The sequence below is a fragment of the Convolutriloba macropyga genome, chromosome 4 (genome assembly GCF_964194025.1).
Source record: "Convolutriloba macropyga chromosome 4, txConMacr16.3, whole genome shotgun sequence".
In the NCBI taxonomy this organism is placed as follows: Eukaryota; Metazoa; Xenacoelomorpha; order Acoela; family Convolutidae; genus Convolutriloba; species Convolutriloba macropyga.
This window is the reverse complement of record NC_134471.1, coordinates 72,010,383-72,025,721: the sequence shown is the minus strand read 5'-3', so window position 1 is coordinate 72,025,721 and position 15,339 is coordinate 72,010,383. Positions and strand designations below refer to the sequence as shown.

At 36.0% G+C, this 15,339-nt stretch overlaps 3 protein-coding genes across 4 annotated transcripts in view; 1 reads left to right on the top strand and 2 right to left on the bottom strand.

Annotated features, from left to right (window-relative positions):
* The window catches only part of LOC142337878 (RNA-binding protein 5-like), a 39,957-nt gene extending 35,073 nt beyond the window's left edge, over positions 1 to 4,884 (bottom strand). The window contains exons 1-2 of the mRNA XM_075387486.1: positions 4,611 to 4,884; positions 23 to 185 (exon numbers count right to left, since the gene is read on the bottom strand). Of these exons, the coding sequence (XP_075243601.1) occupies positions 23 to 185; positions 4,611 to 4,832 (385 nt within the window). The 5' untranslated portion in view covers positions 4,833 to 4,884. The remainder of the gene's footprint in view (positions 1 to 22; positions 186 to 4,610) is intronic.
* Positions 1 to 15,339, bottom strand: part of LOC142337879 (importin subunit alpha-3-like) — a 249,192-nt gene that overhangs the window by 104,832 nt on the left and 129,021 nt on the right. The window lies entirely within an intron of this gene.
* LOC142337880 (uncharacterized) lies at positions 5,185 to 14,817 on the top strand. The gene is made up of 5 exons (XM_075387489.1): positions 5,185 to 5,818; positions 11,582 to 11,760; positions 12,172 to 12,301; positions 13,913 to 14,122; positions 14,537 to 14,817. The coding sequence occupies exons 1-5, from the start codon at positions 5,612 to 5,614 to the stop codon at positions 14,762 to 14,764; spliced, it is 954 nt and encodes a 317-aa protein (XP_075243604.1). The 5' UTR covers positions 5,185 to 5,611; the 3' UTR covers positions 14,765 to 14,817.

Here is a 15,339-nt window from a genome sequence, read left to right as displayed (position 1 = left end):
TAGCAAAGTTGAAGATGAGTACCTCGAGACGATCGATGACGACTATGTGACCTCGACCTGGATCTGTCCCTTGACGATCGTTTGCTTCTTCCGTTACTCCGACCAGAAGCTACCGATTCACGCAAGTCTGTAATGAATTGCTCGCCACTAGACATACTGCTATTGTGCCGACGTCTATTCGAGCTCTGAAACCAAAATCAATACATGCACCAACTACTTCATTGTTTTCACTGCACGTGTTTCACAAAATACTTCTCACAATTTCAACATCACATTCTAGTGCTTAACCATCTAAAATAGGGCAAAATGTTCAAATACGAAGACAGCTCATTAGGTTCAGACATAAATTTACATTCCGTCTCACGATAATGGAAAAACTTTTTTTTAGATCCAACATACAAACTTAATTCCTTTATGAGGTTTACGACAGCCGAGCTTTCTGTTTTTAAGTAGAGGAAAGAAATTAGCATAAATGAAAGGCTCTGAAAAAACTGCACCAATACTGAAATGATACCAACTTATACTCTAAAAGCGCATTAATGCTGGTAGATTCCTGTTATATAGATCAAAATGTAATAAATGAACATTTTCATCAATGAAACGCATCCTTACTTATTTTAAAAAAAAACCTGATCATGATAGGTCAACTAAGGTGACTTCATATAACCATATAACCTCATTAGAGGTTAATATACACCACTATTAAGATTCAACGTGAAAAAAACGGCACCAGTTTCGGCGCACTTTCATTCACAATTTAATGCAGCTGAACTCAATGATATTTGACTTTTAGTATTAAAGTGCCACCAATTGAGTTCAGCTGCTTGAAATTGTGAATGAAAGAGATCAGATCTATTGTTTTGTCCCCCAGTGTTTTTTATGACTCCCCAGTTACAAATATGTTGTTGTATAGGTAGATGGGGAAGGAGGTAAATGGGGGGGGGGGGGGGAAGAGCAGGTGTTCGGGGTGTAGGTGTGGTGTTGGGGGGGGGGGGGGTAGATGTGTTGCCGGGGAGGGGGGTTAGGTGTGTCTGTGGTTGGGGTGGGGGGGTTCAACGTTCTAAAACAGAAGACAATGTTCGAAAACAAAAGTCAAAAGTTCAAGTCATGACTTCAGCTAAAAAAAACCTGTATAATACAAATACTCCTTGTCGAAAAACAAAAACCTGTAGACTACCCATACTCCTCTTCAAGACGTAAAAAGACACACACGGTTACAATAATTGCTTCTCGTAACAAGAATCGTTAAAATAACGAGAGCAATTAACAAGAATCGTTAAAATATTTGTTCAATTTTCAAAAAAAATGTCAAAGCAAATAATTTCTTCACTTCTGTCTTTTCAGAGCCTAAAACTTGATCAATGATGCCTAGTCGGCTGATTTGAAGATACGATAGCGGCAAAGTCATGACTAAACAAACTTTATAATCTAAGTAAAGGCAGGTGGTGACTATTGGATAAACAAAACTGTTCTCACAGACCCATAATGAAAAACTTCTCAAGAATTATTTTGTCATATTTCTAAAAACCATTTCAATCTTTTTGGTACGTGAAAGCAAGTTTAACTAAAAGGAAGTGAAACTATGGTAAAACAAAGATGCTGGTAGCAAACTTTCAGGCCTCGTTTTGTAAAAGCGTTCAAATTACGTGCCCGGAAGGCAACATCCCCAATCCATCTTTAACAAAAAAATTGCTAACACTGATTTCAAACAACTGCAGTATTATAGCAAACTGGTCAAGGCAATATGTAGAACACTCACTGGAAAGTTAATACAGCAGCGAACACGTTATAATCTAATCTATAAATGAAGGCTCTGAAGTAGTGTTTTCTTTAAGTAGAGGAAAATTTGCAAGCAAGAAAAATATTATTCGTCAAAACTGTTAAAACGTTCTAGCTTGTTGAAAATTTCCAAAATTATTTTGAGAGTTCATTGAACTATAGCAACATTGCCTCCGACATTAATCAGCCGATACTAAAAAAGATTTTAAAAAAGTTTGATATTGAAAAAATGAAAATTGAAATGGTCCAAAAAAATTTTCACTGAAGTCCAACTTTTTCTCAGCTTAAAATTCGGATAAATTAGCCAGAATTAAAAAAAATAACTAGAACGTAATATTCATAGTTAAAACTCACAACTAGTGGATGGAACACGAAAAAATGATCTGTTTTCTATGAAGTGTAAACAAATGGGAGGAAGAAATCCAAATTTTGAAATCGCCAAGATTCAAAACGCCAAAACTGAAACTATCATATTAAAAAGGAATACTTATTTTCTCGTAAGATTTTCAATATCATTTTTTATCTCTTGAGGATTTTCAAACTGCGCATTCTTTCACAAAAAAAAATACAGTTCAATTTGTACAATATTCTACAAATATTTTTTTTCACTTTTCTGTTATTATTTGGTTCCGAAAAAATCCAAAGACTATGAAAACCATATATGGAGCCCAAAAGAATTCAATTGGAGCCCAGAAAGATTCGGCAGAGATTGGTATAGAAACTATTTCGAGTTTAAGCTCGCGACACAAATTTTATTGAGATTGAGTTCAGGGAACCATAAGATGTTAGTTATTCTTAATACAAAAAATGTGAAACACGAAATCTGTTGCCTGATCAACATAAGCAGATAGCAAGAAAAACAAATTTTGGGCACAAATTTAAGGAGTTAAAAAATATTTATGGTAACTATTAGCGATATAAAGAAATTGTTCTCTAGAGTTTACAAGCATCACGTAACGCATAACGCTCCAAACTATCAACAAAATTCCCATGAACAGAACTGATTCTTCTTTGAGTGAAGTTAATATAATCCTTTTGGACATTTTGAAATTAAAGAAGTAAATGTGCAAAAATAAGTAAAAGTTAAAAATGTGCAAACCGCCTACATTTAAAACAGAACGCAAAAGTATACTAAGCAGAGTAAAAGATCTTTCATTTTGAAGAGCATACAAAAATAGAATAAATTACCCTTTAACGTAAGAGCGACGGAGAACAAAACTCTTTCAAAAGAACTTTAAGAGAGTTTTTGCAACGTCAGCATGAAAATTTTCCAATAGATAGACAGTTAGAATCATTTGTGTCTTATTTTGATATATAGTGGAACGAACAGCTTAATGGGTAACATCAAATAACCAGAAGATTAATGTACAATTTTGATATTTTCAATAAATATCCCTGATTATTTTGAAGGCATATAAACTTTAACAATTGGGTTATATTATTAATTTACATGTTTGAAAAAAAAATGCATCATTTACTTCTTTCAATTGTAAATTACTCGGCAGCTACGCAATGCATTGTAATCCAGCATTTATTGTAGAACAAATATTTTGAGGACTCAGATTATTGACCACCCCCCCCCCCCCCCGAGATTTCCTTTAGAAAAATGAAATCATCAATATTTTCGTTAATTACAGCGCGAAGTCCTTTCACTTAGCTGCTTTTAAAACTTTTAATGTTAACTCAAACCAAATGAATGGAAATTGCAAATTGAGAAAACCAGTTTCCGATCATGACTACTTTCACTCCTATTAAAAAGAATGAAACATTAGAATTGGAGAAGTTGTGATGCATTTTCAATTTGCGCACTGTAACTCCGCGCTCATTGTGGCATTAAATGAGAACACCAGACGGTTGTTAAGATATTTTAAATAATCTTTTCAAAATTCAAAAGTGAAAAATTATCGAGCAGTGTTGCTCATATTTTAACCATCTTCGAAGTGCAGTAATAAATAAAATTTAAGGCGTGATAACATGAAGATTCGCAGATTTTGATATTGCAGAACACTTTTAATTTCAGAAAAAATCGTTAATTATTTTAAAAAACATTTAAGGCTAGTAATCTAATACGTTGACATGGAAAATAAACTTAGCTCAAAAATAAACTTTCTTATAAACAGAAATCACAATTCCGCCTAATGTGACAAAAATAGCCCTGCCTTACTTTTCCAGTTTTAGTTTTCAAGATATGCGGCTTTAAATAGAGCTGCTTGATTTTTCTAGTTGAAAACCATGAGTATTATTTGCTCTGAGCACGCACATTTACCAATGTTCGATAAAATTTGGGCGATAACCTTCGGTATTTCATAACATGTACGTTTTGTTTCTAGACTGAAGAGTTAATGGTCCGGATATAGAACCTCTGTTCATGCAGCATGGAGTACGGTAAAGCAGCTCCATCAATTACCGCATTTTTTTTTTAGTTTTTTCGTTTAACAAACCGAAATACATTAATGGAAAAAATGATTTACAGGCTTTTAAGCAACTGGACTTCTGCTTTTCAGAGAAAAAAAATCAAACGTCTTCGAGCTCCTATATAGCATTTTAGATCTGACATGTGGAACTTCATGCGCGATCACAAAATACCGATCCTCCTTGCACTAATACAGGTCGACTTTGCATAAACCGAAAACCTAAAAACTGAAGAAAAAGTTGACAGGAACTCAAAGTTTGGAAAATCTACTGAAAATCATCCATAATCAAGTGGCTTATTCTGCACATCACAACTGTTCGCTTCTGACGTTTAGAATGTTCTGTCTGATGGTAAATTCACATTTATCAGAGAACTTTATAATCATATTCATCACTTATCAGCCTTAATTAATCACTACCTTGGACAAGTCCCAGCCTCTTTTCTCTGAACCAAATGTCGACTCAACAGGTCCCTCCTTGTGACGCAACTCTTCGTGTCTTGGTGGTACCGGCTGGAATCTTGCCAACTCACTTCGGCGAACGTCAGTTGAAGATGTTCTAGAAATCCCCTCTGTGCCAATGTTACTTTCGTTCACGAGATGAAGCGTTGAAGGGGAACCACTTCGATGACGATTATACATGAAAGTTTGAACAAACTACGTTTGTCAGTTACTTTGGGGAGTTTACAACGTCAAATCTGAAAATATGGCAGAAATAACAGACAATTGTCACCTGAGACTACAAGAAGTCTTTTGCTGTGAGATCCTGTCTTAGCTTAGTATAAAAACTTCAAATCCTTGCAGATTTTGCTTCTCAATTCAATTAACAGAAAAAATTTTGACAACAACAAAGATTTTATGACAAATTTTGACACCAGGTCAAAAAATCAACCCTTCACAATGATGGATTCATTGTGATTTTGTCTCAGTTTAAAGCAAAAAAATAATAGAGCAATCATTGCATACACATATTGAGCTTCAAAATACAAACATAAATAATTAATTTGAAGAACAATTCAAAAACGTGTGCACACAATATTGTGCTGCATAGCTGTTTAATTCAACACTGCGTGTATATTAAACGATAGTTGGTATAAAGTTGTACCAACAACTAACTGCGTGTTATAATTATGGCCTTACGAACATAAACAAAAATTTTAGATGAAAATACAGTTCCGACTAAATTTCGACAATAATCTTGATTATTTTTCCTAGTGCAGATATTCTGATCGAAATTGCAAAACTAACATTACAAGTAAAACCAAGTCAGACATTTTTTTTCATAAAATTCTTTACCGGATGGTTTACCTGTTTGATTTTTTGCTGAACGATTACGAAACAGTGCAACTTCCATTATTTATTTAGGTGTTTATTTTCATGATTAATTAAAACTTAAATGGTACTCCATTCAAACGAATGCAATGAAAGAGTCAAGTTACAACAGCCGCAACATAATCCACAGACGACAGATTCAGTATGCTAAGAAGACAGCTAGAGAGAACATGGTTGCAAACGGGATACTGTCCATGGATTCCACGGAGATTGTTCCCTCTTCGTTTGGGTCATCTGGCGGGGGTCACAAAAGTTATCGTCGGGCCATGATGGACAGACAACGAGCTATGGACCAGGTACGCTATTTTAAGGTTCTTTAAAATGTCGAAAGTCTGCAGTGCCAGAAAATCCTATCATGCGTGGTCAAACATTAAAATGACGCAACATTCGTCATTTTGAAACTTATAAATTCGTTTTTAAAGTATAAGTTTCGTGGCTCTGAAGACGTTACTGCGAAATCTAGCATTAATAGAGAAACAGGGCAACAGTTCGAGATTTAAGTCCGAATTTCGAAGTGACCTCTTCAGAGTCACGTAACCTTGCTTGAAACGCAAACTTGCAAGATTGGTGTCTGGTACTCTAAAGGGGAAAATCTGGAATTGTAGAATCGTACTTTACAGATCTGGCACTCCAAACCGTACACATGAGCAATTCAAGCAAGATTATGTTACACCGTCCCGGGCTTACCACCCAGAGTATTTCAGTACTGAACCTGAGTATCTCAATATTATCTTAGTAAAACCAGTACTGAAACAGATTATTGACATTTAAAAAGTTGGTCATTATGCCCAGAAAAAAAAACAGAACAGCTATTCAGACTGTTCAGAATAATTTCAGTGTAAAATTAGTAGTGTAAAAATTTCGAAAATGTTGAAACATGCTGAGCATGTCAGACAAGCATGCAAATTGCATGCATTTTGCTGTAACGACACGTTACCAGTTAAAACAGCTGCATACATACTACATAATGTGTGCATACTGCTACTTTCACTGATACTGGATATTTCGGGGACCGTCTCGGGAGCGTTCGGGGTGCGTTCGCATAATTGTATAACCACAGCAGGTATATTCTCGACCTTCCAGTTCACTCAACAGGTGTACTCACGATGTCCCGGGTCACTTTACAGGCGTATTCACGATGTCCCGGGTCAATTTACAGGTGTATTTACGATTTGCTGGGTCACTTTACAGGTGTATTCACAATATCCAGGGTCACTTTAGCAGTAAGATGTTGTCAGCCTAAAATACATTGTTTTTAACCTTTCGCAGTGCGCGCGCGTGTGTGTGCCTCTTTGTGTGTGTGTGTGCGCGCGTGTGTGTGTGCGTGCGTGTGTGAATTTGCCTGGGGTGTGATGCAGAATGGTGTGAATTTGCCTGTGGTGTGATGCAGAATGGTTTGAATATGCCTGTGGTGTGATGCAGAATGGTTTGAATTTGCCTGTGGTGTGATGCAGAATGGTTTGAATTTGCCAGGGGTGTGATGCAGAATGGTGTGAATTTGCCTGTGGTGTGATGCAGAATGGTGTGAATATGCCTGTGGTGTTATGCAGAATAGTTTGAATTTGCCTGTGGTGTGATGCAGAATGGTGTGAATTTGCGTGTGGTGTGATGCAGAATAGAATAGTGTGAACTTGCCTGTGCTGTGATGCAGAATGGTGTGAATTTGCCTGTGGTGTGATGAAGAATGGTGTGAATATGCCTGTGGTGTGATGCAGAATGGTGTGAATATGCCTGTGGTGTGATGCAGAATGGTGTGAATTTGCCTGTGGTGTGATGCAGAATGGTTTGAATATGCCTGTGGTGTGATGCAGAATGGTTTGAATTTGCCTGTGGTGTGATGCAGAATGGTTTGAATTTGCCTGTGGTGTGATGCAGAATGGTTTGAATTTGCCAGGGGTGTGATGCAGAATGGTGTGAATTTGCCTGTGGTGTGATGCAGAATGGTGTGAATATGCCTGTGGTGTTAAGCAGAATGGTTTGAATTTGCCTGTGGTGTGATGCAGAATGGTGTGAATTTGCGTGTGGTGTGATGCAGAATAGAATAGTGTGAAATTTCCTGTGCTGTGATGCAGAATGGTGTGAATTTGCCTGTGGTGTGATGAAGAATGGTGTGAATATGCCTGTAGTGTGATGCAGAATGGTGTGAATATGCCTGTGGTGTGATGCAGAATGGTGTGAATTTGCCTGTGGTGTGATGCAGAATGGTGTGAATTTGCCTGTGGGGTGATGCAGAATGGTGTGAATTTGCCTGTGGTGTGTAGCAGAATGGTGTGAATATGCCGGTGGTGTGATGCAGAATGGTGTGAATTTACCTGTGGTGTGACCGACAATCAGCGCTGAAACAGGTTAAAAACAGTGTCTTTTAGGCTGACAATCAGAGCTGAAACAGGTTTAGAACAGAATGGTTTTAGACTGACAAGAGGTATAAAATAATGTTAACTAAGCTGATAATTGTATGAAAATAGTAATGGACAGATCAAAATCAGGTTAGAAACAAAATACCAATTTTACTCTGTAAACAGACTGATCAGTCTATATTTTCACATGAACATAATATGTACAAGTGTAAAAATGGCTATATACAGTCTATGGATTTACACTGGTTCAGTACTGCAATTCTCTGGATGGTCAGCCCGGGGTAGAAGTCATTTCAAAAATCGCGAGTCAAATCTCGAGCAGCACGGCGGTTCTAAATAATCGCCAGAAGTCCTTGGTCACACACCGTATTCTAAAAATAAAAACTTTAAAAAAGATCCGAACGCATGAATGAGCGTCTGCAGCATAAAACAAGTTTATTGCCAGAACTAAAAGTCTGACAGCTCTGCCTCAAAATGATTCAATTTTAGACCACAACCAGGAGGCTCGTTAATGTGCGTTTGCACATGATGTTCCCACCCGAGGTCATCTACATTTTGGACTTAATTGTCAACCAAATGGAGATAACAAACAGATGTTTGGAATAACAAAACCGTTACAAAGATAACTTTTTATTGAATTACATGCCATTCCCCATTAAAACACTCACGAGTTCTGTCATTAAAAAGACTACGAGAAAAAAAACAAACAACAAAATCAGCAAAAACAAAAATTTCAAGGCAAAAACTCAATATCTAAACTTAAAAGCACCTATTAACAACGTCAAAATTCAATCAGATAGAACCTTAACTACACAACGTTACTATTTCCTAACTATGCAGCCGATAAAAACTTTCCATAATGAGACCAGGCAAAAACACGATCAACGTTTTTTAAACCAAATAATTTCAAAAGTCTTAAAAATCATTAGCTTATAAAAAATTTCTGGGTAAAATTAATAAAAGTCAAAATATGAAAGCAATGGGACCAGTCTTTGGTTAGACTAAGCCAAGGAAACGGACTAAAGATACAGAAAAACTCAAAAAATTACAAACAGTTTGCGAAAACACAAATTATTGAAGCCAATAAAATTGTCGATTTTATCTGAACAAAAAGGGATTTTTATTTCAGTTTCTATTTATACTTATTCAGCTAAAAATATACAGCAAAAAATAAGTTTATATGGGTCACATTTGAAAATCATTGGGATCTGTTATCACGCGATTGTGCTAAAGGAAGAGAAAAAGAAACAAATACACCACTCACAACTTTTTATAAAAACGCATATTGTCCTACAAACAAAACAACAGATACGTCACAATACCAATGAACATGTTAATTTTTAAAATACAAGGAATTGTATGGGACCTCTCGAAGATGAGAATAAACTACAAGTTGACGAAAAGAACAAAAACTAAAAAAAATGAAAGTTTTTTGAAAAAGTATAATATCAAGAACTTTATTTATTACCATTTTATAAACTGACTGCTTCGAGAAACACCATTCATTCAATGTTTAATTACAAGCTTATGAGATAGCTCAGCATTTCATGGTTACACAAAGACTAAAAAAAGAGGCAAAAACAGCAAATTAAAAAAAAATGAGCGAGAAAAGTGTCGAGTGAAAAGCCATTAAAAAACTGGAAGTTTCAGTAAAAAAATTCCCAATTTCAATTAATTCTTTAACAGAAATGAGATTATTCTTTTTAACAATATGACTTCAAAAAGTCAACAAACACGAACAAATACCAGGAAAATTTTGAGAAAACCCGTACTATCAACGCCATTAAATTCAAAAGATTTCAACGGAAGCCAATAAATACGCTAGAATATGCCTCGATGGGACGACAACAATGTTTGTCATCCAAAAGTCATCAATAAGACATTACAACAAAAACTGACTATGAAAACAACAACAAATACAGTCAAAATCCAAAAACTCAAGAGAAAAGCGCGAGAAGTGTCGTGGCCATTTAAACCATAAGCTTTTCTCTGAAAACTTTATCTATTATCACTGACCGTCTTCTCTAAGCCAACGGGAGCTATCAATATTAAGATAATGCGATAAGATTTCAAAAGGAACCAGGATTACGAAAAAATATATACAGCTGTCAATATTAATATAATGTGATAAGAATTCAAAAAAGACCAATAATACAAAAACATCCAAAATTTGGAAAAAATTTTGTGAAATCTTGTGGCATTGGAGTCAAATGACCAGTAGTTAGAAAATAATAATGCTAACCAGATTAGTTTCGGTTGCATTAGGAAGGAAGGGGGTACAGTAATCTTAAGTCTTAACAGCCATTAGTTGTCCATTTAAAGCACTAGATAGGTTCACTTAATGCTCATTACGAGACCTATTGCACTTTTAGTCAATGAGTCTATGCCATAGGACTCCAAAAATTTTGTAAAACCAAAAAATGAAAGTCAGAATTTCAATTAAAATTACGAAAACTCAAGAGTCGAAGCAAAAAAAACATGACCGATTCGACTGTAAATGACTTTTGTCATTAACTGAACCTCGAAATGAAAAGTGACTAGTCACAGAGTGACTAAAAAATCAAAAAAGACAGGAAAAGTTTTCAAAAAAAACAGCACTTGAATTGATTTTGAATTTTTTTAATAATGAACTTCGTTATCAGACCAGAACTAGCCTTTTCATCGTCTTTCGTTTATTAGTAACACAAAATTGTTGCGTAATGTAGCCTTAAATATAATTTTGAATTAATATTTTTAATAGAATATATTTAAATTTACACTAAATTTACACTAAAAGTGAACAAAATCATGCAAATATCCCGTGTTCACACAAAATTTAAACCTCGATAACTCCTCGAAAATTACGAAATTCAAAAACAATCCTTTTAATTTCGAATTCTACGCTGGACGAGCATTTTAATGATACCACTAACATTTCTCTACGATGAATATATCGATCGGCCAAAACTGACTGAATAAAAAAACCCATTTGAGTATATAGTTCCTTCCCCCACAAGTGGGGTCGGAACAATTAGTTCAAGCGTACAACCCCAAGGTTATGATGATGATGACCAGGGGTCATTGGTGGCCGAAAGTACGAAGTGATAAAAGGTGGATAAGGCCATAATTACAGGATTGTCAGGACATTCCCAAACAGGATAGCAGTTTTTAACAAGCTGAGCTTCGTCTAATGCATAACTAATGCAAACAAGACACGTACAAAAATAAATTTTGATAGTAAAACTTGTAACCAACCAGCCACCGCCAAGAAAACTACAGAATTTCTAGAGCTTTATTTCAGTAAAGAAATTTTGTTCTTCAAAGATTCCTCTCAATTGAGACGCAAACTATATTGATTTATCGGATCTCTTCCGTTTGTGCACCCCCCTCCCCCCTCCCAGTACGTTATGCGCCCCCAGTTACAGAGCACGTGCAATTACATAGTACATCATTATGTAAAAATATGGCACGTGCGTCTGGGGGGTGCAAATAATATGCGCCCACTAAGCTGGGGGGGGGGGGGGCAGAAACGTAGAACATCCGATTTATCATAGCATCACTAAAGTTCCATGATAAGAAGACAGTTTCCAGCGTACGGCTTTACCAAACAACTGCAGACTAATAAAGCAACTTGAGCATTGTTATTTTTCTTCCTATAGAGACAAAGAAAAAAACTTTATCAATTAAAACCCGTGTTCCTCATTCAACTTTCGCCTTTATTAGGCCCTTCACGCCAACCGCAGTAAGTTTGGGCAAACGATTCTGTATGGGAATGAAACAGAGCAGCGAAAGTTGGAACAAAGACTGAAGATGCTTGAGACAGAGAGAAAGCTGTCCAAGTTCAGATTAGAACACAGTCGCCGCATGATAGCCGACGAGTACTACCCCATCCTCACATCCAGGGAATTGCTTCAATACAGCAAATGGGAGACATTAAGAAAAAGAAGACCTCAGAAAATGTTTTTTTTTTAAAAAAAACCACTGTTAATTACCTGAAATACAGGAGGTGAATTTTAAAGAATATGGTATAGAGGCAATGCTCAGTTAAAGATTTATGTATTTAAGATTAGAGATATTCTTTTGACATGTACAAGCAGGCCAAACGGTAAATGAGGCCAAAAATCCAAATAGACAAAAACTTGTTAATCTTTGTCAACACTTGATAATAAAATGTTGGAGATCAAAAAAACTTGTCTATAGGAAGCATCAAAACTTGAACATAGAAAGCACGAACTATATTATTCGTAACTTTAATACAGCATTAACAGCGAGGCAGTTCCCTGACATTGGATAATAAACATTTGAATTGCTAGTTTGACAAAGACAGCCTACGCCCTCAAACAACCTCGAAGCAGAACATCACCATCGCTGCCTCAAGAGGGACAAGTCATCGAACGATCAGCCACTAACTTCAGTCTCAGAGGCAGAATTGAGACACCAGAAGTTAGTACTCTTCTTCTGACAAACAGAAAATGTACCCTTTAATGTACCAGTAGAACCTTCTGGACTTTCCGTACTAGTTTACTTTTGATAATGTTCTTTTACAAGCCAGTCGACATCAGTTTGAAAACTCCATGTTTTCTTTTGCATGCAGGAAACAACCTCTTTGAAACATAGCCGGCAGATTGCCGGAAAATAGCCGCGATAGACGCTTGTGGCCTTCCATGAGCTGAAACAACTAAAGAAATAAGATAGACAGATCGACCACCAGTCCTTTAACTGCCTTTTTTTGACACAAACGGTCTATAGGAAAAAGCCATAAAAGAGCATTTCAAAATTGATATTTGAAATCAAAGACAGATCTATTCTGTCCTCCCCCCCCCCCCCCCCCCCCCCAAGGCACACGTGCTATTTTCTTACAAAGTAACGTGCTATATAACAACATATAATTTGTAACTGGGGCGTAAAACACTGGGGGAGGCCGAGACAGAATAGATCGTCAAAAACTCAAGACTGATACTCAAGAATTAGGGCATATAAGTTTGGCACTACTTAGATGCACACTATTATTGATCTTTAACTAGTGAATGTTCTTAAAATTTAAAGTTCCATAAGTGAGTTCAGAAGTCACTTTTTTGAGTGAGGTAAGTCACGCAATTGACCTAAAAGCAGAAATGACGCCATGTACACAAATTTTGACGGCAAAGCAGTAGACGTCGCTGAAGTCATTGAAAAAAGTCAATTCAAAGAAGTCAGGTCGTAAGAATCATCGATGGAGACGACGAATTAAAAAAACATAGCAGGACAAGTCCTGACGTACAATTCAAAGAATTTTCATTGATTAAACAGAAAAACTAGACCTAGAATGGACTATGAGTGAATTGAGAAAACCATTTTTAAAAAAATCAGATAAAAAAATAGGAAAAAAACAGAAAATCAATGTCAAAATGCCGCATGTGAACAAAAAAAAACCACTAGCGAGAAATGAAAATTTAATTCAAACAAAAAACTAGGCCTAGAATGAGCTGTGAATGGATTGGGAAAACCATTTAGAAAAAATCCGATCCAAAAAATCGAAAAAACAGTAAAAATCAGAGTGAAATTGCCGCATGTGAACAAAAAACCACTACCGAGAAACCGAATTTTTGTCCAAATACCGTTTTCTCACTCTACTTTAAAATTAGAGCGAAAAAAATTCACGCCGCAAAACCACTCGCTTTTTCGCTCCGTTTCCTGTTTCGGCGTGACCAAAATCACTACTCCAATTTGACTTCAAAAATCATGAAAATGTGTGAACAGATCTTAAAAAAAAAGACAGCGCCCCAATACAATTCAAATTCTTTGAATTGTAATAAAAAACCACGATGTCCCCAATAATAGCCGCTATCGCTTCGCGGCTATTAATAATAACAAAAGCCAAAAAAATTACAATGGAGATTTTTGTACAGACAAATTGTAAAAACCAGGAATTTCAATCACGAGATTTGCGATAACTAAATAATTATAACTAGGTTTCCACGACAAGACCTCATTAAATCCATAAAACTCTTCGTCAAATTTAAGACTCGACAGGTCGCTAGATAGTTCATTACGTTTTATACGCCACAAATTTAGTACCTCCCGGATGTTGGACTCTACACAGCACGAGAAACAGAGACCTCTCTATTCCGAATCCATCCGACTAAACAAGTGCTGAAGAGAGCATCATCAGTAGAGAGTACTGAGATGAGGACACAGCTGAAGGAGATGGAGAGAGACATCCTACAGAAGGACACACTCAGGCAGGAGGGAAGATATAAAAAGCTAGAAGGAATTCTGGGAAAGGTTGTCAATCGAAGTTTTTCCTGCTCACATTCATCAGAATTAATACTAGTATCTTGAATTTTGAAAAACGATTTTTGGATTTAATAGAGGTGAGGTTTATTTTAACCAATCAAATATGTTTCAACTTTTGACAAGTAGAAATGTCAACAATCGAAATGCCAAGAGGGAAGAAACCAATTTCTAAAAGCTAAATAGACTTTGTGAACTTCGCCAATAGAATCGAACGTGTCTATGCTTATTACAAAAATACTTTTAACTTGCATTGAGCAATTTTTTATCATTTGAATGGGAGAAATTCAATTCAAAAATTCGCTCAGATTTAGAGAAGAACTAAATTTACCTCTAGTCCTTGGTTACAAATTTTAGGGAAAATTTATTAAATCATTCAAGCTCACAATCGCTGGTTTGTTTCAGGATCAAGAGAAATATCGCCTAGACATGATCAGAAGTGGAACACCCAAATTCAAAAACAGGAACAGCTCTCTTCTGGCTAACATTACCGACACAGCTGGCCTCCGATCAGTTGAGGCCGAGGGTGATATGCGCAGAAGCAAAAAGGAAGAACTAGATCGAATTCTGGAAACTTATCCATTCAAAAAGAGCTATTTGAGGCGTCAACAAGAATTGGACGCCTTAGCTTAACAGTATAGACTTTGTAATCTTATTATAAATTCAAATTTAAAATAGCATGACGAGACACGGTAAATATTAACCGAGTATGCCAACCAAGCAGGCCATTAGAAACGGTGATAACCAAGAAGTTAAAAAAGTGACAAGTTCTTAGATTAACTGTTTTCTTTTTCATGCTGAAATTTAAAGCAGTTCTATTGAAATTGCAGTCCAACACTCTACTCAACATTACTTTGATTAAACTCACGCTAATGAAATAATTTTAAAAGAACCAGCTGTACACAACTTCAAAAGGACGACTTATGAACGAGAGAATTCTAATTTTGGTCTTTAATAATGTAAATTGAAAGGGCCGATGTCTACAACAGAGATGAAACAAACAAACTTAGAGCAATTTGAAAAACGATAAAAATCTCGCGTGAAAAAAAAGCTATGGGAAGGTTAATATCAAGCAAGTTTTTAAACATAGCCGTGGAAAATTTTATAGCTTGCACCAGAAACAATTTTTTTTTGAAATGTAGAGTTCATTCGCCTAATATCTGAAGTTCCATTCGAAACAAATTCCTCACATGATTTTCATCGGAAAC

What these genes read in the sequence shown, in the direction of transcription:
- LOC142337880 (XM_075387489.1), top strand. Translation starts at nt 5,612, where the DNA reads ATGAAAGAGTCAAGTTACAACAGCCGCAACATAATCCACAGACGACAG. An exon ending in GACAACGAGCTATGGACCAG is followed by an intron (nt 5,819 to 11,581) that starts GTACGCTATTTT and finishes CGCCTTTATTAG; the next exon opens with GCCCTTCACGCCAACCGCAG. An exon ending in TACCCCATCCTCACATCCAG is followed by an intron (nt 11,761 to 12,171) that starts GGAATTGCTTCA and finishes TTGAATTGCTAG; the next exon opens with TTTGACAAAGACAGCCTACG.